Source organism: Salvia hispanica, chromosome 4, assembly GCF_029641045.1.
Source record: "Salvia hispanica isolate PSC_SH4W2 chromosome 4, Shi_PSC_v1, whole genome shotgun sequence".
NCBI lineage: Eukaryota > Viridiplantae > Streptophyta > Magnoliopsida > Lamiales > Lamiaceae > Salvia > Salvia hispanica.
Window position 1 is genome coordinate 55,827,319 of NC_142695.1, and position 22,039 is coordinate 55,849,357.

General features: G+C 35.8%; 6 protein-coding genes across 6 annotated transcripts; 4 read left to right on the forward strand and 2 right to left on the reverse strand.

Annotated features, from left to right (window-relative positions):
• Positions 1-3,867: 3,867 nt before the first annotated feature.
• LOC148929546 (putative F-box/LRR-repeat protein 9) lies at positions 3,868-5,341 on the forward strand. Its single transcript, XM_089056918.1, has 2 exons — positions 3,868-4,268; positions 4,729-5,341. The coding sequence occupies exons 1-2, from the start codon at positions 3,868-3,870 to the stop codon at positions 5,339-5,341; spliced, it is 1,014 nt and encodes a 337-aa protein (XP_088913044.1).
• Positions 5,342-6,970: 1,629 nt separating this feature from the next.
• Positions 6,971-8,161, forward strand: LOC125198455 (F-box protein SKIP19-like). Its single transcript, XM_089056919.1, has 2 exons — positions 6,971-7,278; positions 7,651-8,161. The coding sequence occupies exons 1-2, from the start codon at positions 6,971-6,973 to the stop codon at positions 8,159-8,161; spliced, it is 819 nt and encodes a 272-aa protein (XP_088913045.1).
• A 2,768-nt stretch (positions 8,162-10,929) lies between these two features.
• Positions 10,930-11,836, reverse strand: LOC148929547 (putative F-box/LRR-repeat protein 22). Its single transcript, XM_089056920.1, has 2 exons — positions 11,679-11,836; positions 10,930-11,347 (listed from the first exon to the last, which is right to left on the reverse strand). Exons 1-2 carry the CDS (start codon positions 11,834-11,836, stop codon positions 10,930-10,932), a joined length of 576 nt encoding a protein of 191 aa, XP_088913046.1.
• Positions 11,837-12,562: 726 nt separating this feature from the next.
• LOC125198457 (putative F-box/LRR-repeat protein 23) lies at positions 12,563-13,393 on the forward strand. The gene is made up of 2 exons (XM_048096794.2): positions 12,563-12,798; positions 12,931-13,393. The coding sequence occupies exons 1-2, from the start codon at positions 12,563-12,565 to the stop codon at positions 13,391-13,393; spliced, it is 699 nt and encodes a 232-aa protein (XP_047952751.2).
• A 1,919-nt stretch (positions 13,394-15,312) lies between these two features.
• On the forward strand, positions 15,313-16,335 carry LOC148929548 (putative F-box/LRR-repeat protein 23). The gene is made up of 3 exons (XM_089056921.1): positions 15,313-15,710; positions 15,791-15,854; positions 16,018-16,335. The coding sequence occupies exons 1-3, from the start codon at positions 15,313-15,315 to the stop codon at positions 16,333-16,335; spliced, it is 780 nt and encodes a 259-aa protein (XP_088913047.1).
• A 2,960-nt stretch (positions 16,336-19,295) lies between these two features.
• On the reverse strand, positions 19,296-21,105 carry LOC148929549 (putative F-box/LRR-repeat protein 22). The gene is made up of 2 exons (XM_089056922.1): positions 20,764-21,105; positions 19,296-19,893 (listed from the first exon to the last, which is right to left on the reverse strand). The coding sequence occupies exons 1-2, from the start codon at positions 21,103-21,105 to the stop codon at positions 19,324-19,326; spliced, it is 912 nt and encodes a 303-aa protein (XP_088913048.1). The 3' UTR covers positions 19,296-19,323.
• Between the last annotated feature and the right edge of the window lie 934 nt (positions 21,106-22,039).

The following is a 22,039-nucleotide window of genomic DNA, read 5'->3' on the forward strand; positions in this document are numbered from 1 at the left end:
ATGTTAAATACAAGTTTTTCACCTTATATTCACTAATTAGGTGAGTTGATGGGTTTGTCGTAGTTTTGTGATGAAAACAGGTTGAAACGAGCCGAAGCTGAAATTCGAGGAGTTCTCCAGAAGGAAAACCCGACCGGGTGTTTTCCATCTCTCGGAACACCCGGTCGGGTGTTTTGAAGTAGCATTGTGGACTCCAGGAGGAAAACCCGACCGGGTGTTTTCCATCTCTTGGAAAACCCGGTCGGGTGTTTTGCAAAACAGCGGGCTTCGGGAAGAAAACCCGGTCGGGTGTTTTGATACCTACAAATCACCCGACCGGGTGTTTTGCTAATTGCCCTGATTTTCACTCCAAGTATAAAAGGGGTTCGAACTCAATTTAGAACCCTAACTCTCCCCACGCCCAAAAACAGTTCTTCCACCTTTGAGAGCGGATTGAAGAGACAAAGAGTCCGAGTCATCAACAAGTTTGAAGACGAAGACGATTTGCCATCCAATTCACCCTTGGGAGTACTTTTATTAGTTTACTATGTTCAATTCTCTTTCTATGGATTCTTCTTATGGATTTGTATTGAATATGAGTAGCTAAATCTTTCGTAGGGTTTTGGTGAAGACTACAATGAACGCTTTCGATTAATTCAAGGACTTTTGATTACCTTTGCTCTTGTGATTTCTTTGTTTCATTCTTGTACCTTTTCAACTCAATTGCTTAGCTACCATTTGGGTTTGTTGACCTAGTTTTGAGTAATCGAGAGATACCTAATTAGGATTGATAAAAGAATGAACAACACCTAGATAATTTGCATTCGAGAGAAGGAATTCTAGAGTGAGGGCTTTAGCCTTTTGTTTTAAGGAGTTAATTGTTGAGTATTAGAAGGAGACTTCATTATTAATGATTAATCAACTGATTAAGTGCACTCGAGAGAGGGCTTAGTCTAGACTAGCGGCTTTCCTAGTAATCCTAGAGACTTTAATTGGGTAATCGAAGTTGTTGATTTGTTCGCATCGTGTTCGTTGTAGTTGGATCCAAGGCTCTACCGTGTTCTCTTATTTGGAACTTTTCTTGGTTGCGCGCTCTTAGCTTGTTTATGTTTATTTGTTTCTAAAAATCAAAACCAACTCTCCGGATTTTCTAGATAGTGTTCTAAATTGCTTCGTAGTACTCAAACCGGCACTTAGTCTCTGTGGATACGATACTCTTGACTTGTCTATGCTACGATAGCCCCGTACACTTGCGGGTATTTCTCGTGTTAAAATAAGTTGAGTCAGGCGGCCGAAGTGGTCGGCGAGGCGGCGGACGCGGCGGCGGTGACGGTGGCGGCGGCGGCGATGGCGGTGGCGGTGGTGGTGGAAACCGGCGGTCGACCTACTATAGCAATGCAGAATCCATTGCTGTAGCCAGAGCCTGGTATGCGGTCACGACCGATTCTATAGTCGGTACCGATCAGACCGACGTTTGCTTTTGGAATCGTGTTCTCGAAGTGTACAACGAATTCAAACCAGATGGGAGCGTCGAGCGTACGGCTAGCCAGGTCCGGAAGAAGTTCGGGCGGATTACTAAAGCGTTGAAGAGGTTCAGTGGCATATACGAGACCCAACTCCGCCTTGCTGAGAGCGGCCGCACCGAAGCCGACGTACGAGCGTTGTCGTATCAGTTGTTCAATACTGAATCGTGGCCCAAGTTTACATACTGGGACGAATACCTCGTGCTGCGTGACTGCCCGAAATTCAGGGTCCTCATCGACAAAGATCCTGTTCCGGGGCCAAAGCGGACTAGACTGGGCGTCGCCGGCAACTACAGCAGTAGTAGTGACTCACGCGCCTTCGACCTGAACGATGATGCTTCGGAGGAGGAGCCCCCCTCCAGACTCTCTCGGCGCTCACGTCCGCAGGGCCAGCGTGCCGCAATCCGAGCATCTAGAACCGGCTCTCAGTTCTCCGCTGCGACCTCTACAGCGATGCCCGCAACACCGCAGGCGGCTTTGGCTCATACCCTAGAGGTGCAGATGATGAAGCAATTTCAGGATAATTTGGCCTTGTACGAGAAGTCAACTGATCCGGTGACCAAGAGGTTCTACTACGACCTCATTATTCGACTGAGGTCGAAGTTGGGATGGTCAGAAGGGTCGCAGTCGGGCGGTGCCAGCGGCAGTGGGGTCGGTGCAAGTGGCAGTGGCGGCGATGGAGGCGGTGGAGGCGGTGCCGATGATGTGATGGATGACGATGACGACACCGAGTAGTCGGGCGGTGTGCGTCATTTTTATTTTTTGTATTTAAAACATTGTCGTTGTATAATTTTACCCTATCTATAATACTACGACAATCTGGTTTCAAATGTTTTTTAATTATGCATTTTTTACTTATTATATGCATATAATTTTTATTCTAGCAATATTAAAATATACCAAAAATTTATAAAAACAATTTTAATTGTTGAAATAGAAAAAAAAAATGGTGGCCCGGAGGGCCACCATTGTGGTGGCCAAGTTTTGAGGGCAAGGGCCAAGTTTGTTGGGCATGCCCAAGAAATGGTGGCTTGGGCATGCCCAAGAGGGCCACCATTGTGGATACCCTTACTATTTGTCTTGAAAATGCTAAGATTTTGTTGCTTCGCTTTTATGTTAGGTTGGTGAAGGATGATGCTACTTTGTTTTTTAAAATGACATGCACCATATTAGGAGTTTGTTATTCCAGCTATTTACATCTCATTGTTAGTTTCAGAATAGACATAATGTATTTAATATTTTAAAAATTTATAGTAATTTACTTGGCTTTTAAGATCAATCAAGCCGTGTGGTGTGTCATTGATTTTTATTTTGATCGTCGATGTTATGCGGCCAACGAATTTAAGATCATTTTCCATCGCGCAGTGGATTGCCGCCACGAACAAGTGCTCGAGCTATAGCTTTCCGATTTTCAAAGTGGCTGTTTTGCAAGACTATTGGGAGGATTGGCTTAATTTTAAGACAAGAATATGTAATTTTTCCTTTTTAATATCTTACAAAAATATGTATTTTTTAAATTTAGAAATTTTTTTTAATAAGGAGAGACTTATTATTATTAATAATATTTTAATTACTTTTTCTTTATTTTTCTTTAAGTTACTAATTGTATATTAAAATCTGTACTCAATCAAAATGTAAATTTTTATGGGTTGGAGGAATATAGGGCAATTTTTATTTTCTTGGTTCGTTAGTTGTAATTAGACTTCACTTTTAAATACTAAAAATGGCTGAGTCGATCTCTTCAATTTAAAATCTTTATTGATCAACCTTGAATGCTCAAACTCATTATTCAATTAGCCCATATTTAATTACAACTAAACACATGAATCATAAGGGTCGTAGCCTCGTAGGAGTTACCGAAGAGCCTCTTAATTACTAATTGATGTTGCTTTATTTTTTCTCCCAGCAATTTATTCGACATTCCAATAATGATTTTCAGAATTCAAAAATAAATCTTCAATTTATATTTATAAAAATTTTTCTTAATAAGATATAAATATGGATTAATGAATTAGAAAATTCAAGTTCATGTATTATTATAAATTTTAAAAGATGTTTCTAATTTTATTGAAAATTTTTTAATTTATATTTTATCTTAATTACTATATACTACTTAAATTAGTTTGTTTAAAACAAGACCAATCATATTCTGTTTTCTACATTCATTCGATAATATTAAATACAGTAAAGATTTTCTACATTCATTCGATAATCTTAAATACAAGAATAAGAAGAGTCGTGGGCAGTTACCGAAGAGCCTCTTATTTCAATTTTCAATACAAATCATGTCAATTGTCATTAGCATGTGTGTATATATAACAACATGATATAGTTCCAATTTTAACCAAACCCATACTCATTGAAGATGTTGAGCATGGGAGCAAAATCGGAATCTAGCGAGCTGATGATCCAAACTGAGCTTCCAATTCCGACGGTGGCTGCCTCTCCATCATCCTCAACCGTGCCTCCACTTCCATTATCGCCGCCATGGATCGATCTGCCTGAGGATTTGACGGTGAATATCCTGCAAAGGTTGGATGTTGTAGAGATACTAGAGAGTGCGCAGTATGTGTGCGCAACATGGTGGAGAGTCACCAAGAATCCCGTCATGTGGCGCGTTATTAATTTTACCTGTCGTCTCTTCGTGGGCTACAAGGCGAATAACATTTTCCGATGTGCAGTGGATCGTAGCCAGGGACAGTTGCTCGAGCTAAAGTTTTCTGGTATTAGAGTGGATGTCGACTTGCTAGACTATGCTGCTGAGCGGTACAATTCCTTGCTCACTATTCTTGGTGTTTGGTTTACTTTTTGTGCTTTAATTCCTTAAAACTTCTAACCTACTCTTAATATATTCTGTATTGTAACTTATGCCTTGAAACAATTTCCATGGTTGTTCAAGTATTCTTTGAGTAATGAGTCATTTTAATGCTTTGAAACAGTGGATCGAGTTAGTTTTATGGGTAATTACTCAAATTATTAAGTAGATTTGTTGTTTATTATGCTTTATGGAAGATTTTCTTATTCATAGTATTGTTTGCTTTTAACCTGTTGGATGAATATGCTAGTTTATTTCCTACTATGTAGGTTTTCATTTTGCTATGTCTTCTGCTTCCTCTGTGCTCATAGTCATTGTTGTTTCTGTAGTTCCCATTCTTTCTTTTAGCAAGTTTCCTCTAGTTTTTAGGTGTTGATCTCTTTTCCCATTCTGTATTCCAAAAATCAACAGATCAAGTCAGCTACGATGCCTTACTCTTGATTTGCATCTTTCACTAACACACTTGTTCGTGGCGATAAATAGACTTACACAATTGGAAGAGTTGCACCTTATCATGAATCCATGTGTCAGTCCCAAAGATTTTGAAACCATTGGCATCTCTTGCCCAATGTTGAAATCATTCACATATACCAACCGTCAGACTTATCTCCGAGACTTTACAGAATATGCTGTAGCAATTGGAAAAACCATGCCTAACCTGTGCCATCTCCGTCTTTTTAAACTTCGTATTGAAAATAAGGGACTGGAAGTGATTCTCGATGGCTGCCCCAACCTAGAATCACTTCATCTTTGCCAATGCTCTGGTTTCGATCTACAAGGAGGTCTAGCCAAAAGATGTTATGACCAAATAAAAGATCTCATTCTTGATTCTGAGTCTTCTCAATCTGAACATGATTTTGAGTATTCTCAATCTGAACGTGATCAGATGGATTATTATGATTCGGATGATGACAATGATTCATCATATTCTCGTTCTGATGTTGATAACTATGATCTATTATCTATCCTCCGAGTCAACTTCTGTTATAGTGATTACTATGATTCAGATCCTGATTTTTATTAGGATTGTTTTGATCATGCTTCTTACTACTATTTGTCTTGAAAATGCTAGTCACTTTTATGTTAGGTTCTTGAACAATTAATGATGCTATTTCGTTTTTCAGATGTTTGGTTGGCTTGGCTCCATATTTGGAGTTTGTTTTTCAAGCTATATTTAGCTCTCATTGTTATTCATATTTGGATTTCGTTTTTGCCAGCTATTTATATCTCTACTTGTTGATAAAATCTTGACCACTTAATTATATTAAGTGTAAATGTTTTTAGTTTAGATAATAAGCTATTGAATCTATTGATTTCAGGCTCCAAAATAAAAGACGTAATTACATTTAATACTTGTATTGGTTAGTTGCAAGTTATAAATTAAATTCTAATCTCTAATAGGGATTTATATATTCAGAAGATTATATACTAACTTAAAATTCAATTTAAATCACCAAAAAGTAAGAAACATGATTTTGTATATAATTTGTGTTGATGCTAGAAATGAAGAGAAATGTATAATTAAAAAATAGTGATGTCAGGTAGAGGGATGTAATCAATTGCTAACTAATTAGCAATCAAGAACTGAGACCAATTTTTAACCATTAGATTAGAAGATCTAGTGGTGTATATAATGCCATGTGGAAAAATTTAAATGAGTATTAAATAAAATTGAAGGGTATTAATGTCAATTCTCTCTTATTAAAACTTTAAATTTACATAACTCACTCGATTTATATTATTTTTTAGCAAAAAATATATCAAATTAGAGATAATTTTATAAGGATTCTAACGATATCTCACTTGCATATGTTCCGACGACGTTCGGATGATGAAATTTGATGATTTTTGTTTCAGTTTTCGTAACATATTTTTTATCAACAAACACATAAAACAATCTCAATATATTGCATATAAAATTTCAACATTATGCATGTGAAATCTCAACATAATGCATGTGAAATCTCAATAAAAATGTATTGAGATTGTGTCTGCTATTTATTGAGATTCGTAAGATTTAATCCCAACCACTCATTTTAAGATCTAAGGGTGGAGATTTGGTCTTGATTTTTGATTGTGATGCTATAAGCATTAGAAGATGACCCGTCAGGTAGAATCCCAAATTAAGAGGCGAAATCGAATCATAATGGTGTTATAGTTATATAATGATTTACTTTTGCATGCTTTAACCGATAAAATTGGTTTTTTATTAATATTGAATCGCTGATTTCTTTTAACTTTATAATTAAAAAAATATTTTAAATTAACATTATAAATTAAAAATTCCGTTACAGATTTATAATTAAATCGCCCAAATTAGTGATTATAGCCAATGGTTTTATAATTAATAACCAATGATTTATGATTTTATTACCCAAATTAACATTATAAAATTCAATTTGGCTGAACAACTAATAATGAATTTAACTATTAATCACAAAATTAATTACAATTTAAATCAATAATCGTATCTTAATTTTTAATAGTCTAACTGACTACGCCATTAACTAATTAATTAAACATCGATTCTCTTTAAAGTTAACAAACTCCATAAAACGAGGAAACCAAGTCAATTATCGATTTTCTGTGTGGATTTATAAGGCGAAAATCATGACAGCCATAATTAACAAAAAAAAAATCAAAGATATTGAGCATGGCCTTAGTCGCGCCACCATCGCCGCCATGGACTGAACTGCCCGATGATTTGACGGAAAATATCCTGCAAAGGCTGCACATTGAAGAGATACTGAAGAGTGCGCAAAAAGTGTGTACTACATGGTGGAGAGTTTGCAAGAATCCAGCCATATGGCGCGTGATTAATTTGGATTTTCTAGATTGGAAGGACGAAGAATTCCATAAAAAATGCCGTTGCACAGTGGATCGTAGTCAGGGACAATTGGTCGACCTAAAGGTTACCAATTATTGTGAAGACTATGGGTTTCTAAACTACGTTGCCAACCGGTATAGTTCCTTCCTTCGTCATCATTCTCTACTCTTGGCAATTGCGTACTTTAATCTGTCTATACTCCCTCGGTTCCAAGCTACTTGTATCATTTTTATAGACATGTGAATTGTCTCACACGCCTTAATGATTACCTCCAAAAATCACTAATATGGTTTATGTTGTATTGGGTCGCGTTAAAATGTTAACTAATTTTTAATAAATTTTTCAATTTTGTAGTATATTAAAAATATCAATAGAAAGATATAAGTATATGAACACAAGACTTTTGTGTTGATAATTTTAACACACTAAATTGAAAGTTCTGGGTTCTAGATTGAAAATTAGTTAGCATTTGATTACAACCCATGTTGTATGTACTCTTTTGACAGATCAAGTCAGCTCCGATGCCTTACACTCAAAGGGTATTATAGTAAGGAAAATGCTTTGACCAATGCAATCAAGAATCTCCCACAGATGGAAGAGTTACATCTTATCAAAGCGCCATCACTCAGTGTCGAACAAGTTGAAAGCATTGGCATCTCTTGCCCCAAGTTGAAATCATTTACATATGATGAAAATGGCATTGGAAGTGGAAATTTTTGGACCGAGCATGTTGTTGCAATTGGAAAAACCATGCCTAATCTGCGTCATCTCAGAATTAAGACGATGCGGATTGAGAATGAGGGACTAGAAGCGATTCTCAATGGCTGCCCCCACCTTGAGTCACTCGATCTTCGGAGATTGTATGATCTTGATCTAGAAGGAACTCTGGGTAAAAGATGTTCGGACCGAATCGAACATCTGAAGCTTTCTTTTAACTACAGTGAATATCCTGAGTATGAAGATAGTGATTATGAACATGAATATGTTAGTGTTGACCTCCTTTGGCCGCCACCTTGATTGTGATCTGTGCTAATTATTGGTGAACTATCATGCTACTATGTTTTTTTTTTTTAAATGCTATATTTGGCAGCATATTTTATTCTATCTTTCTTCTTTCTTTGTTTGGATCTACATTGAGTTTAAATTCACTAATTTTGTCAATTAGTGAAATTAACAACCTTATACAAAATACTACTAGTAATTTTATAGTTGCATCTTAACATGATGTCGGCTGTGTTGAATCCCAAAGATTTTGAAACCATTATATTTATGGCTAGTAATAGTGCCTGAAACCCGAACCTAAGGTTATAAAACTTTAACCCGATAAAATTATAATTATTAATCAATCTACCAAATGTTTTAGACAATATTCGTTATAGGGGAGTGATCAATTGCTAACTCATCATTTAATTGCTAACTACAACTAATTTAAGGCCACATGATTTTAAAAAACGTGTGGTCTATAATTTGCCATGTGTAATTTTCGTTTTTATTAATTAAATCGATTTTTTTTTTTAAAAAAAAACGCCAAATTAGGGTTTTGGATGAAAATGTCAATATAGTGTTTCGAAAATATCAACACAATGCTTAGAGAATGTCAATACAAATTTAGGATTAACATTGTATATGCTTTATATTGACATATTATCTTAGTTGTATTGACATTAGCCCATGTACGAAAAATACGAAAATTCTAGATTTTTTTTTCAAATTTTGACGTCGGAACATATGCATGTAGTATATCGTTGGAATCCTTATAAAATTATATTTAATTTGATATATGTTATATGAATTTAAAGTTTTGGGATTTCTTTTAAAAGTTAATTATAACTAACTTGACATTAATACCCCTATTGATTTTTATTGGAATTAATCCTATAGCTTTATTGACGTTTTTTATTGATCATATTGACATTTTGTGGTTAATGATCTAGACCTTTAATTTGAATATCTAATGGTTACTATTGAGTTGTAGTTAGCAATTAAGCATTGAGTTAGCAATATAACACTCCCCATTGGTTATATTCATATACTATAAAGTATCAGCACGATAAATCGTAAAAATGAATCGAACAATATCAAATCAATACACTATTTTGTGTTCGACTTATAATATGACTATGTATCCATAGTATGTATGTATACACTTAATTAACACAATCTTGAATCTTTCTTCGATATATATGTACATGCGTATCAATACAATCATGCTTAGATATCAATGTACTCCCTCCGTCCACGATTTAAAGACCCCTTTTGACTCGCAAGAGTTTCAATGTCTTCGTGTTGACATTCATAGCGTAGGTTGTTGACATAATTGCCACTTATCAATTTAAGATGATTGTCAACCTAACATAATCCTTCCTAATATCAATAAATATGCATCAAAATTATATAGAATCTACTATCAATAAAATAGAATAATATTGAAACAATGAGAAATTTATGAGATCTACTAATTAAGAATTAACAAATTAAAATTACCTTTTTTCCATTAATTTATTAAATTTTAAAATTAGGCTTAATTTTTGACCATTGTATCTTCAAATCTAATGGTTATTAATTTGTAGTAATAGTTGTTACTCCCTCCGTCCCCCATTAAGAGTCACATTTTTCCATTTCGGTCCGTCCCCAATTAAGAGTCACACTTCATTTTTACGATAAATAGTAAGTAGGTCCCACATTCCACTAACTCAATTCACTCACATTTTATTATAAAACCAATATAAAAAAATGGGTCTCACATTCCACTAACTCTTTCAACCACTTTTCTTTACATTTCTTAAAATCCGTGCACGGTCAAAGAGTGACTCCTAATAGGGGACGGAGGGAGTATTACCTAATTGTAGTTATTATTTGATTATATATCCACAACCATGATATACCTAGCTAGGAGTTCACATATTCAAGATGTTGAGCAAGAGACGAAATCAGAATTGATGATCCAAACTGAACTTCCAATTCCGACGTTGGCTGCCTCTTCATGATCCTCAGCCGCACCTACGCTTCCATTATCGCCACCATGGATCGATCTGCCGGATGATTTGAGGGCGAATATCCTGCTAAGATTGGGTGTTGCAGATATTTTGTTGAGGGCGCAGTACGTGTGTGCTACAAGTTGGAGAGTGTGCAAGAATCCCGTCATTTGGCGCGTTATTAATCTGAATTGTCGAAATTACGACACGCCCAACGAATTAAACAGCATTTTCCGACGGTAGACTAAGTCTGAAGTGTTTCTATTGATACATAGGAAATTTAAAGTAGTATAAAGAGACAATACGGGTAAAACGGCCCCGTATCATAGTGTAACTAATTGACAAATTTTGTGAATTTAAATGTCAAGAAACTCAATCGAGATCCAAACAAAGGAATTAGAAGGAGAAAGATAGAATAAAATATGCTGCCAAATAAAGCATTTAAAAAAACAAAGTACTACCTCCGTCCCCCAAAATTTGCTATACTTTGACCCGACACGGGTTTTAAGAAATGTAATGGAAAGTGAGTTGAAAAAGTTGTGGGATGTGGGTCCTACTTTTAATGTATTAGTTTTATAATAAAATGTGAGTAGGAATGAGTTAGTGGAATATGGGGTCCACTACCAAAAATGGTAAAAGTGAAGTGTATCAAATTTTTAGGGACGGACCGAAATAGTAATATGTATCAAATTTTCAGGGACAGAGGTAGTAGTAAGTACTATCATAGTTCATCAAGTTTATTATCTTCATATGTAGGATATTTGATAACCCAATCACTAACACTGTAGTCAGAAGGAAGCCTCAGATGTTTTATTTGGTCAGAACATCTTTTACCCAGAGCTCCTTCCAGATCAAGACCAAGGCATCTCCGAAGATCGAGTGATTCAAGATGGGGGCAGCCATCGAGAATCGCTTCCAGTCCTTGATCGTCATGGATTGCCCCCAAAGTCCGAGATGGTGCAGATTAGGCATGGTTTCTCCAATTGCAACAGCATGCTCAGTGTCAAATCTTCCCTCAATAAGGTAATCCGTAGGCCAATGATCTATATATGTAAATGATTTCAACATGGGGCCAGACATGCCAATGCTTTCAAATTCTTCTACACTCAGTGATGGCATTGTGATAAGGTGCAACTCTTCCAATTGTGGGAGTTTTTCTATTGCATCAGTCAAATCAATTTCAATTTTTTCAAACCCTGCGAGTGTAAGGCATCGGAGCTGACTTGATCTGTCAAAAGAGAAATAGTAGAGGTAATCTATATAGTTCATCCAAAATTAGAATGTTTAGCAAGACCTATGCTAATTCAAAATATCCTTACTAGTTGCCCCCTCTGCATATTCCATTTCCTTTATTTAAGGGAAAACTTTATTATGTTTCAAATATTATTCTCTACACTCAACCTATCAATTCCTTAATTTCCATCAAAGCTGATTTAAACTAAATATTCATGAGATAAAGTACTAGTTCGACGGTTTTGTGTTATTAAAATAAATAAATTAAAGAACAAAAAAAGAAAGCAATCGCGAAGCAAGAAAGAGTAGAGAATCATGAATTATACCGGTTGGCGACGTAGTTAAGAAACCCATAATCTTGGAAATAACTGAGAAGCTTTAGGTCGACCAATTGTCCCTCGCTACGATCCACTATGCGATAGCATACGCTAAAGAATTTCCCGTAAGCCCAATCTCGACAATCCAAGTGAATAACGCGCCACATCGTTGGATTTTTTATCACTCTCCACCATGTAGTACACACTTTCTGCGCACTCGTCAGTATCTCTCGAATGGGCAGCCTTTGCAGGATATTCTCCATCAAATAATCGGGCAGTTCGAGCCATGGCGGCGCGGCTGAGGAGGCGGTGGCGTTGCTGAAAAGCTTTGATTTTTTGTTATTTAGGGCTGCCATGATTTTCGCCTTTGCAGTGCATACAGAGAGAATCGATTATTAATTTTAGGGTTTCCTCGTTTTTTTAATTATTAGTTAATTAATTAGTTAATTAATAAGTTAATGGCAGAGATTATTTAATTAGTATCGTGATTAATAATAAATAGATTATTATTTGTTTCAGTAAAATTGAATTTTATAATGTTAATTTGGGTGATTTAATATTGATTAATGCCTCTAATAACTAGAGATTTGGCTATGCTGGGTAACTCATTTCACCAGTTTTATGTTTTGTTTCATTTAATTTTTAATAAATAATATATAATACCAATATGATTTGAAAAACACGATAATATTTTTCCTTATAATAACCCTAGGCAAACAGTTAATTATGTTGAGGGACTTCTAACCTAAGTCCAAAAGTAAAAAATTGCACTATTCACCCGGGCTGGATGGGCCGCCGCCATTTTTTTCGGGCCTCACTTTTAATTTGTCCAACTTACAAAATATGGGAATAACCTTGTTTATTTACCTACATATGCACCGAATATGTTGAGCATGGCCGCCTCTTCATCCACAGCTTCGCCTCCACTATCGCCTTCATGGACCGAACTGCCTGACGATTTGACGGCGAATATCCTGCAAAGGTTGGACATCGAAGACATAGTAATGGGTGCGCAGCTAGTGTGCAGTACATGGTGGAGAGTCTGCAAAAATCCTGCCATGTGGCGCATGATCGAGCTAAAGCTTGATGGTTTTGAAGTGGATAACTTCCTAAACTACATAGTTCAGCGGTATATAATATATAATCATTCTTTCCACCTGATGTTTGCTTTACCTTTTTGTGTGATTTAGTATTTTTTTTATTTTAAGGTTAATTGCCAAAAAAAACCTTGAAGTTTTATTCTAATTTATTCTTTTGACAGATCGAGTCAGCTTCTACGCCTTACACTCAAAACCAATTATACAATAATGACTGCTGAGGCACTAAAGAAACTCCCACAATTGGAAGAGTTGCACCTTATCACGACGCATCGCCTCAGTCCAGAAAATTTTGAAACCATTGGCTTCGCTTGCCCATTATTGAAATCACTCACTTACACCAACCGTTGGGTCTCAAACGACGAATATAGTTTAATCAGGACTAGAAGCTCTAGGTGTTATCAGGATATCGGATTTTCACAACAAGCTGTAGCAATCGGAAAAACCATGCCTAATTTGCGACATCTCCGACTTTCTGGATATTTTTGTTTGGGGAATAAAGGACTGGAAGCGATTCTCGATGGATGCCCCCACCTTCAATTGCTTCATCTCGGGGAATGTCCTGGTCTTATACAACGTGCTCTATACAAAAGATGTTATGAGCAAATAAAAGAGTTCTCACTTTGACAATTAGTATACTATAAGAAAAATTATTGAGTTAAGATGATTCAAACTTATGTAGTGAAAATGTAGAATGACTTTTGTATAGGTTTACTCGAGATAGAAAAATTAAGAAAATTGTATTGCTTCGATTTGTGAGTTTCACTTTCGGATTTTCGATTTGTGGATTTCATTACTAGATTTTTTTATTTTCGAAAATTTCTGTTCCAGTTATTATAATCTTGTGACTTGTTATCCATGACAATTGACACGAGCCATCGTTAATTAGACGCCGCACGATGATTTAGATTGGTTCATTATACAAAGTGCAGCTGAATTGCAGATATATTTAAGGTGAAGCCTCTGAACTTCAATTTTTGGCTCTATCAGTTTTATGGATTGGATAATGGAACGGATGGATAAACTATGATAGTGATTCTGAAATTGTTCATGGTTGCTTTTGCTGTGATGATATTCAAGGTGAATATTCTTAGTTTTTCTGTGATGATTTGATGGTTATTACTATCTGTAGTCTTGAATGTTCTAATGAGATTTTGTTGGAGGTTTCATTATATTGTATCTCCCAGTTTGCTTGGTATGTAGTGAGATATCAATGAACCCCTTTCTGTTTTTTATTAGTAGCATTGTACAGCATTGTACAGCTTATGACTCTCTCCTTATTTTTTATGCACTTGGAGCTATTGTACATTTTTGTTGGGGATAGTTTCATCTTATATACAAAATGTTTCACTAATGTTTCAAATTATTTAGTGTGTCAAGTTAGTACATTTCATCTAAATCACTCTAATGCCGTTACATTTCTTCTCAATTCTTTCCCAGCAGTGCAGTTTGTACAAAAGGGCCGGATTCATACCCAAGCTTCGCAGCCAGACAATGAATTGTCTTCCCTTCACTGAGAGATAGAGCTCTCGATTTTGCTTTGAGAAATGGCGGAAATCTGAACCTGCCAATGGGGAATGATTTGGAAAAACCTTTGTGGGGGATGCCTGAGCGGGAGAGGTGTTTGAGGATTTGTTGGGGAGCTGGCGCGGGCGGTCTGTCTGCAGGGATGAAGGTGTGGGATTATGTTTGAGATTATGTTTGAGGTGTGGGTTATGTGCAAGTAATTATGTATTAGTATACTAATTGGGTTAAAATATCACTAATCGGGCATTGACGGTCAATTTTTAATGGAATTGTAAAAGAAGGACCACTCCAACGACGATTTCATTAGTTTAGGAATCTATTTTCAAAATATGAATGTTCGGGTCAACTTCGTATTGTGATTATATATTTAGGATCAATTTTGACCTTTTCTCTTAATTAATCTCAATTTAGGTCAATAAATCATACTACATTCGTTCCATAGTAATAAAGTCATTTTGTCATTTTGTTAGGTTCCATAGTAATAGAGTCATTTTCTTTTTTAATAAAATTCAATACATTTTTCCACACTTACTTTACTCTTTCTTCCTTTATTCTCTCTTCATCTCTCTACCTTTTTCTATTTTCCACTGTATTCTTCCTTTACCTCATCTAACACAATTTTTCTTAATCTCCGTAACGAAAAGATACGTCTCCATTACTACGAGGGAGTACTATCTAGTTTTTAAAGTAACGTAAATCGTAAATTGGATAATAATTAAAATAAAATTATTATAATAGAGATATGAGATAATAGAAGTTGTGGGCTGAAATAAAAATCGATCGAGAGTTATGAGTACTTGATGTATTCAATGAAAGGAAGGTTGTCTATCATTATAAAGTACAGGAATCGAAGGATCGTGAGAAGATACCATTATCTAGACGTTAGATTTTCTGATTATTATTAAAAACACGAATGTGAAAGGTCATGAAAAGATGAACCGAAAAGCCTCTTAGCTATTTACTTCTAATCACTATATAAACGGATACACTGCAACACCAGCTGTATACTAAAATCGAAAATGTTGAGCACAGTAAAGAAGTCCGAATCCAGCAAATCCGTAATCGTCACTAAACCTTCAATTCCCACGGTTGCATCTTCATCACCAGTCCCGCCTCCGCCTCCACCATTGCCGCTGTGGACTGAACTACCCGATGATCTGACTGCGAATATCCTGCAAAGGCTTCACACGGAAGAGATAATGATAAGTGTGCAGGAAGTGTGTAGTAAATGGTGGAGACTCTGCAAGGATCCTGCCATGTGGCGCGTCATTGATTTGGATCATCAACATTGTCGTTGGTATGGCTTCAATGAATTTAAGAACATTTGCTGCCGTGCATTAGATCGTAGCCAGGGGCAATTGGTCGAGCTAAAGCTTACTGGTTTTGCAGTGGATTTGATATACTACGCAACCGAGCGGTAAAAGTCTTCTATTCCCTATCATGTATTTACTCAAAATCAGCTCCAACCAATTTATATATGATCTAATCTTTTGACAGATCAAGTCAGCTGCGATGCCTGGCACTATCAGAGTCTCAAATAACGGGGTATGCTTTGCCTAAGGCAAGCACGAGATTCCCGCGATTGGAAGAGTTGCATCTCTACGTGATGCTAATTCCTAATCCCACAGATTTGGAAACCATTGGCATTTATTGCCCAATGTTGAAATCATTCACATATAGAAACCATTGGGTTGTGAATCTAGACATTTCAGAGCATGCTGTAGCAATTGGGAAAACCAAAGTCTAATCTGCGCCATCTCCAACTTTGTGGAAAGCGGATTGAAAATAGGGGACTAGAAGCAATTCTCGATGGATGCCCCCATCTCGAATCACTTGATCTTGGGAGATGCAAAGGTCTTGATATGCAAGGGGCTCTAGTCAAAAGATGTTCCGAGCAAATAAAAGATCTGAGGCTCCGTCCGGTGTCTCCACCCTCTATCAGCTATCAAGATGGGGATTATGACAGTGATTGGTCATATGATATCTATAATTCCAGTGATAGTGATCTAGAAGATGATAGTATTCATTATGAATATCATTAGTGGATCCAAACCGAGTTGATGATATTAGGTTAACCATGTAACCAATCTGTTAGAACTGATCACTAGTTGTTTTGTGGCCAATACCCCTACTTGGAGTTTTTTTTTATAGCTATTAACATTCCATTGTTTAAAAGTTCATTTTGTAGCACTTGTGCTTCTACGTCGCCAACCGGTATGATTCCTTCCTTCGTCATCATTCTCTACTCTTGGCAATTGCGTACTTTAATCTGTTCTATACTCCCTCGATTTCCAAGCTACTTGTATCATTTTTATAGACATGAGAATTGTCTCACACGCCTTAATGAATACCTCTCAAAATCACTAATATGGTTTATGTTGTATTGAGTCGCGTTAAAATGCTAAGTAATTTTTAATAAATTTTTCAATTTTGTAGTATATTAAAAATATCAATACAAATACAAAGATATAAGTATATGAACACAAGACTGTTGACATACTTATGTCGTGGGAAGAATACATACATACTTATGTATTGGGGAGAATTATTATCTTATTTTGCTCCGTGATATTTTATTCTATTCCGTGAAATATTCAAATTAAAACATAGGCTAATTAAATAGCCAAAAAAATTCGAAACCCCCTTATTTCTCCTAGCAAATCACGCCACTTCAACCACCATATCTCTTCCAAATCTTTTATTTATTTAATTATGGGATTATATTTTGCACTCTATAAATAAGAGTGAAAAACCTAACCCTAGCATCACAAAACCACGCCCCCCACTCCCAAAATCTCGATGTCTCTCTCTCCCACTTTCTCTCAAATTTTTCTTCTACTTTCTCCATTATTTCTTCATCTTGTGTGAAGAATTGAAGCTGAAATTCGATAATTTGTTGAAGAATCAAGATCCTACTTTGAATCGAATAACGGGCGGTAACGGGCGGTCGGTGGTGTTGAGACAGTTGAATCGAATAAAATGGATGTTTGGAACTTTGAGTGTAGTCGTGTCTTCATACATGGCTTCGCTTTCTCTTGGATTGCTTCAGCTGAATTTTTGGAAACTTATTATTTTTGGTTGATTTGAACTTATCTCTTTGAATTGGAATACTGTGAAAGATTGCGTTTTGTTGGATTTATAATAAACCATTGACTTTTGAGCTCAGCCTGTGTTATCTACTAAATCTTGATTTTCGTGATTAAGCCGTTGACCTGTTGCCTTGATAGTTCATTAAACACTTGGTCGAATCTCTTTAAATGAAACCCTAGTCTATGTTCTTGTTGCATTTAAGTTCGCCTAGGTAGCAATTGTCGTATTTATTATATCCTAGAAATCCGGGCTGTTACAAAAATGCTTTGACCGATGTAATCAAGAAACTCCAACAGTTGGAAGTGTTACATCTTATCAGAGCGCCATCACTCAGTGTCGAACAAGTTGAAAGCACTGGCTTCTCTTGCTCCATGTTGAAATCATTTACAACGAAGAAAATGGTATTGGAAGTGGAAATTTTTGGACCGAGCATGTTGTTGCAATTGGAAAAACCATGCCTAATCTGCGTCATCTCAGAATTAAGACGATGCGGATTGAGAATGAGGGACTAGAAGCGATTCTCAATGGCTGCCCCCACCTTGAGTCACTCGATCTTCGGAGATTGTATGATCTTGATCTAGAAGGAACTCTGGGTAAAAGATGTTCGGACCGAATCAAACATCTGAAGCTTTCTTTTAACTACAGTGAATATCCTGAATATGAAGATAGTGATTATGAACATGAACATGTTAGTGTTGACCTCCTTTGGCCGCCACCTTGATTGTGATCTGTGTTTACTTATTATTGGTAAACTATAACGCTACTATGTTTTTCTAAATGATATATTTGGCCGCATATTCTATTCTATCTGTCTTTCATTCTTTGTTTGGATCTACATTGAGTTTTTTGAGTTTAAATTCACTAATTTTGTCAATCAGCGGCTTTAACAGCCTTATACAAAATACTACTAGTAATTTTATAGCTGTGTTCAATCCCAAAGATTTTGAAACCATTATATTCATATAGAGAAAAATATCAGCACGATAAATCATAAAAATGAATCGAACAATATCAACACACTATTTTGTGATCGACTTATATATAATGTGACTATGTATCCATATTATGTATGTATACATTTTATCAACACAATCTTTCTTCGATATATATGCACACGCGTATCAATACCATCATTCTTAGATATCAAAGTACTTAAGTTATCAATTAATTAAAAGAATAATACGTAAAACAGTATAAATATATCTACTTACTTAGGGATATGATCAGTCGGTGATTATCTTAAATTGATAACTGGCAACTGTGTAGATGTCAACTAAATTTGATTGTCAACCTAATTGAACCCTACGCTTGGCTACCTAAATTTGATTGTCAACCTAATTGAACCCTACGCTTGGCTACCTATCAATTGTCAGTCTTCAAGTTAAGATGATCCATATTGAACCTCCAGTTTCAACATTGGATGCCTCTTCATCATCCTCAGCCGCACCTAGGTTGGGTGTTGCAGAGATTATCGCTGCCATGGATCGAGCTGCCGGATGATTTGACAGCGAATATCATGCTAAGGTTGGGTGTTGCAGAGATTTTGTTGAGGAAGCAGCACGTTTGTGCCTGCAATGTAGACAGTCTGCAAGAATCTAGCCATTTGGTGCGTTATTAATCTGGATTGCCGAAATTACGATAAGCCCAACGAATTTAACTGCATTTTCCAACGGTAGACTAAGTCGAAAGTGTTTCTCTATTGATACATAGGAAATTTAAAGTTGTATATAGAGACAATATGGGCATAATAGGGTCTCGGGCTCATATCATAATGTCACTAATTGAAAATTTTTGTAAATTTAAATGCCAAGAAACTCAATCGAGATCCAAACAAAGGAATTAGAAGGAGAAATATAGAATAAAATGTGCTGCCAAATAATTAAGCATTTAAAAAAACCAAGTAGTAAGTAGTATCATAGTTCACCAACATGACATAAAAGTTATAAAAAACACATATTCTTTATAATCTTATAATAAGCCAAATGACAATCATATCCTAGTGGAGGTATATTATCTTCATACGCAGGATATTTGATAAACCAATCACTAACACTATAGTCGGAAGGAAGCCTCAGATGTTTTATTCGGTCAGAACATCTTTTACCCAGAGCTCCTTCGAGATCAAGACCAGTGCATCTCCGAAGATCGAGTGATTCAAGATGGGGGCAGCCATCGAGAATCGCTTCCAGTCCTTGATTCGTCATGGGTTGCCCCCAAAGTCCGAGATGGTGCAGATTAGGCATGGTTTCTCCAATTGCAATAGCATGGTCAGTGCCAAATCTTCCAACAATAGGGTAATCTGTAAGCCAATAATCTATATATGTAAATGATTTCAACACAGGGCAAGACATGCCAATGCTTTCAAATTCTTCTACACTCAGTGATGGCATCCTGATAAGGTGCAACTCTTCCAACCCTGGGAGTTTTTCTATTGCATCAGTCAAACCAATTTCAATTTTCTCAAACCCTGCGAGTGTAAGGCGTCGGAGCTGACTTGATCTGTTAAAAGACTATATCAGTGATTTTGTAGTAGTGTCAATCTATAAGACGCTTCTCCTTCACCCAAAATTAGAATGTTTAGCAAGACCTATGCTAATTAATACTCCCCAAAATATTATTTCACTTTGACCCGACACGAGTTTTAAGAAATGTAATGAAAAGTGAGTTGAAAAAGTTAGTGGAATATGAGTCCTACTTTTATATATTAGCTCTATACTCCCTCCGTCTCACAAAGATTGTCTCACTTTGACCGGGTACGTAAGAAATGTAATGAAAAGTGAGTTGAAAAAGTTAGTGGAAAGTGAGTCCTACTTTTATATATTAGTTTTATAATAAAATGTAAGCAGGAATGAGTTAGTGGAATATTGGGATCCCCTCAGTGAAATGTGACAAATTTTGTGGGACGAACGAAAGTGGAAAAATGAGACAATCTTTGCGGAACAGAGGAAGTAATAAAATGTGAGGAAAAATGAGTTAGTGGAATATGAGGTCCACTACCAAAAGTGAAATGAGACAAATTTTGTGATCCGAGCGGAAATAGAAAAATGAGACAAAAATGAGACAAACTTTAAGGGACGGAGGGAGTACAAGCATTACAATCTAAAAAATTGAAAATACAATACTTACTAATTGGGGCCTTGCATATTCCATTTCATTTTAAGGAAAAACTTTCTGTCTCCATCATTATGTTTCAATCTTCATTCTCTACACAAACTATCAATTTCTTAATTTCCGTCAAAGATGATTTAAACTAAATATTCATGAAGATAAATTACTAGTTCGACGGTTTTGTGTTATTAGAACAAATTAAAGCACACACAAAAAAAAAAAGCAATCGCCAAGCAAGAAAGAATTGAGAATCATAAAGTATACCTGGCGACGTATTCAAGAAACTCATAATCTTGATCATTATAACGGAGAAGCTTTAGGTCGACCAATTGTCCCTGGCTACGATCCACTATGCGATAGCATACGCTATCAAATACTTCGTCAGCCCAATCTCGACAATCCAAGTGAATAACGCGCCACATCGTGGGATTTTTGATCACTCTCCACCATGTAGTACACACTAGCTGCGCACTCGTCAGTATCTCTCCAATGGGCAGCCTTTGCAGGATATTCTCCGTCAAATAATCGGGCAGTTCAAGCCATGGCGGCGCGGCTGAGGAGGAGGCAGCGGCGTTGCTGAAAAGCTTTGATTTTTTGTTAATTAGGGCTGCCATGATTTTCGCCTTTGCAGTGCATACAGAGAGAATCGATTATTAACTTTAGGGTTTCCTCGTATTTTTAACTTTAAAGAGAATCGATGATTAATTAATTAATTAATTAGTTAATTAATAGTAAGTTAATACCAGGGATTATTTAATTAATATCGTGATTAATAATAAATTGATTATTATGCTTATAGCACCCTAATCCAAAATCAAGACTAAATCTCCATCCTTGGATTTTAAAATGAGTGGATGAGATTAAAGCTCACAAATCTCAATAAATAGTAGACAAAATATCAACAAAAGGGTAATATCGTTATTATGTTATCATATGATAATTTTCGTAGGTGTTTTTTTTATATCAACATTGTGTATTACAAATATCAACAATATGATATTAGAATATCAATACGAGGACAAGAAAATATCAACACATTTTTATTGAGATTGGACATGCATAATATTGAGATTTTGCCTACAATATATTGAGATTTTTTGTTGCATTTGTTGATAAAAGCTGCTTATCAACAAGTACGAAAATTGAAATATAATTTATCAAATTTCATCACCCGAATATCGTCGGAACATATGCAATTGAGATCTCGTTAGAATCCTTATTAAATTATTTTTAATTTGATATATTTTTGGCGAAAAAATAATTTAAATTGAGAGAGTTACGTAAAATTAAAGATTTGAGATGATTTTGAGGAGAGAGAAAGTAGTTAGTTATAATTACTACATTTAGAATTTGACATTAATACCATTTTAATTTAATTAATAATTATTTACATTTAAAATATATTACACTTGGATTATATTAACCACAAGATCCTAATCTAATAGTTAAAAATTGGTCTCAATTTTGGATTGGTAATTAGTTAGCAATTGATTACATCCCTGATTTTGTATATTCTTTTGCTCTAATTTTCACTGATAAAGATGTATA

Bases quoted from the DNA above. Each gene is read 5' to 3' on its own strand.
- LOC148929549 (XM_089056922.1), bottom strand. From the start codon at position 21,105: ATGGCAGCCCTAATTAACAAAAAATCAAAGCTTTTCAGCAACGCCGCT. The intron at 19,894-20,763 runs GTCGCCAGGTAT...TCACTGATATAG, and splicing joins ATTATGAGTTTCTTGAATAC to TCTTTTAACAGATCAAGTCA.
- LOC148929546 (XM_089056918.1), top strand. From the start codon at position 3,868: ATGTTGAGCATGGGAGCAAAATCGGAATCTAGCGAGCTGATGATCCAA. The intron at 4,269-4,728 runs GTACAATTCCTT...AAAAATCAACAG, and splicing joins CTAGACTATGCTGCTGAGCG to ATCAAGTCAGCTACGATGCC.
- LOC125198457 (XM_048096794.2), top strand. From the start codon at position 12,563: ATGGCCGCCTCTTCATCCACAGCTTCGCCTCCACTATCGCCTTCATGG. The intron at 12,799-12,930 runs GTATATAATATA...TTCTTTTGACAG, and splicing joins CTAAACTACATAGTTCAGCG to ATCGAGTCAGCTTCTACGCC.
- LOC148929548 (XM_089056921.1), top strand. From the start codon at position 15,313: ATGTTGAGCACAGTAAAGAAGTCCGAATCCAGCAAATCCGTAATCGTC. The intron at 15,711-15,790 runs GTAAAAGTCTTC...ATCTTTTGACAG, and splicing joins ATATACTACGCAACCGAGCG to ATCAAGTCAGCTGCGATGCC. The intron at 15,855-16,017 runs GCAAGCACGAGA...AGCATGCTGTAG, and splicing joins CGGGGTATGCTTTGCCTAAG to CAATTGGGAAAACCAAAGTC.
- LOC125198455 (XM_089056919.1), top strand. From the start codon at position 6,971: ATGGCCTTAGTCGCGCCACCATCGCCGCCATGGACTGAACTGCCCGAT. The intron at 7,279-7,650 runs GTATAGTTCCTT...CTCTTTTGACAG, and splicing joins CTAAACTACGTTGCCAACCG to ATCAAGTCAGCTCCGATGCC.
- LOC148929547 (XM_089056920.1), bottom strand. From the start codon at position 11,836: ATGTGGCGCGTTATTCACTTGGATTGTCGAGATTGGGCTTACGGGAAA. The intron at 11,348-11,678 runs GTATAATTCATG...CTCTTTTGACAG, and splicing joins CTTAACTACGTCGCCAACCG to ATCAAGTCAGCTCCGATGCC.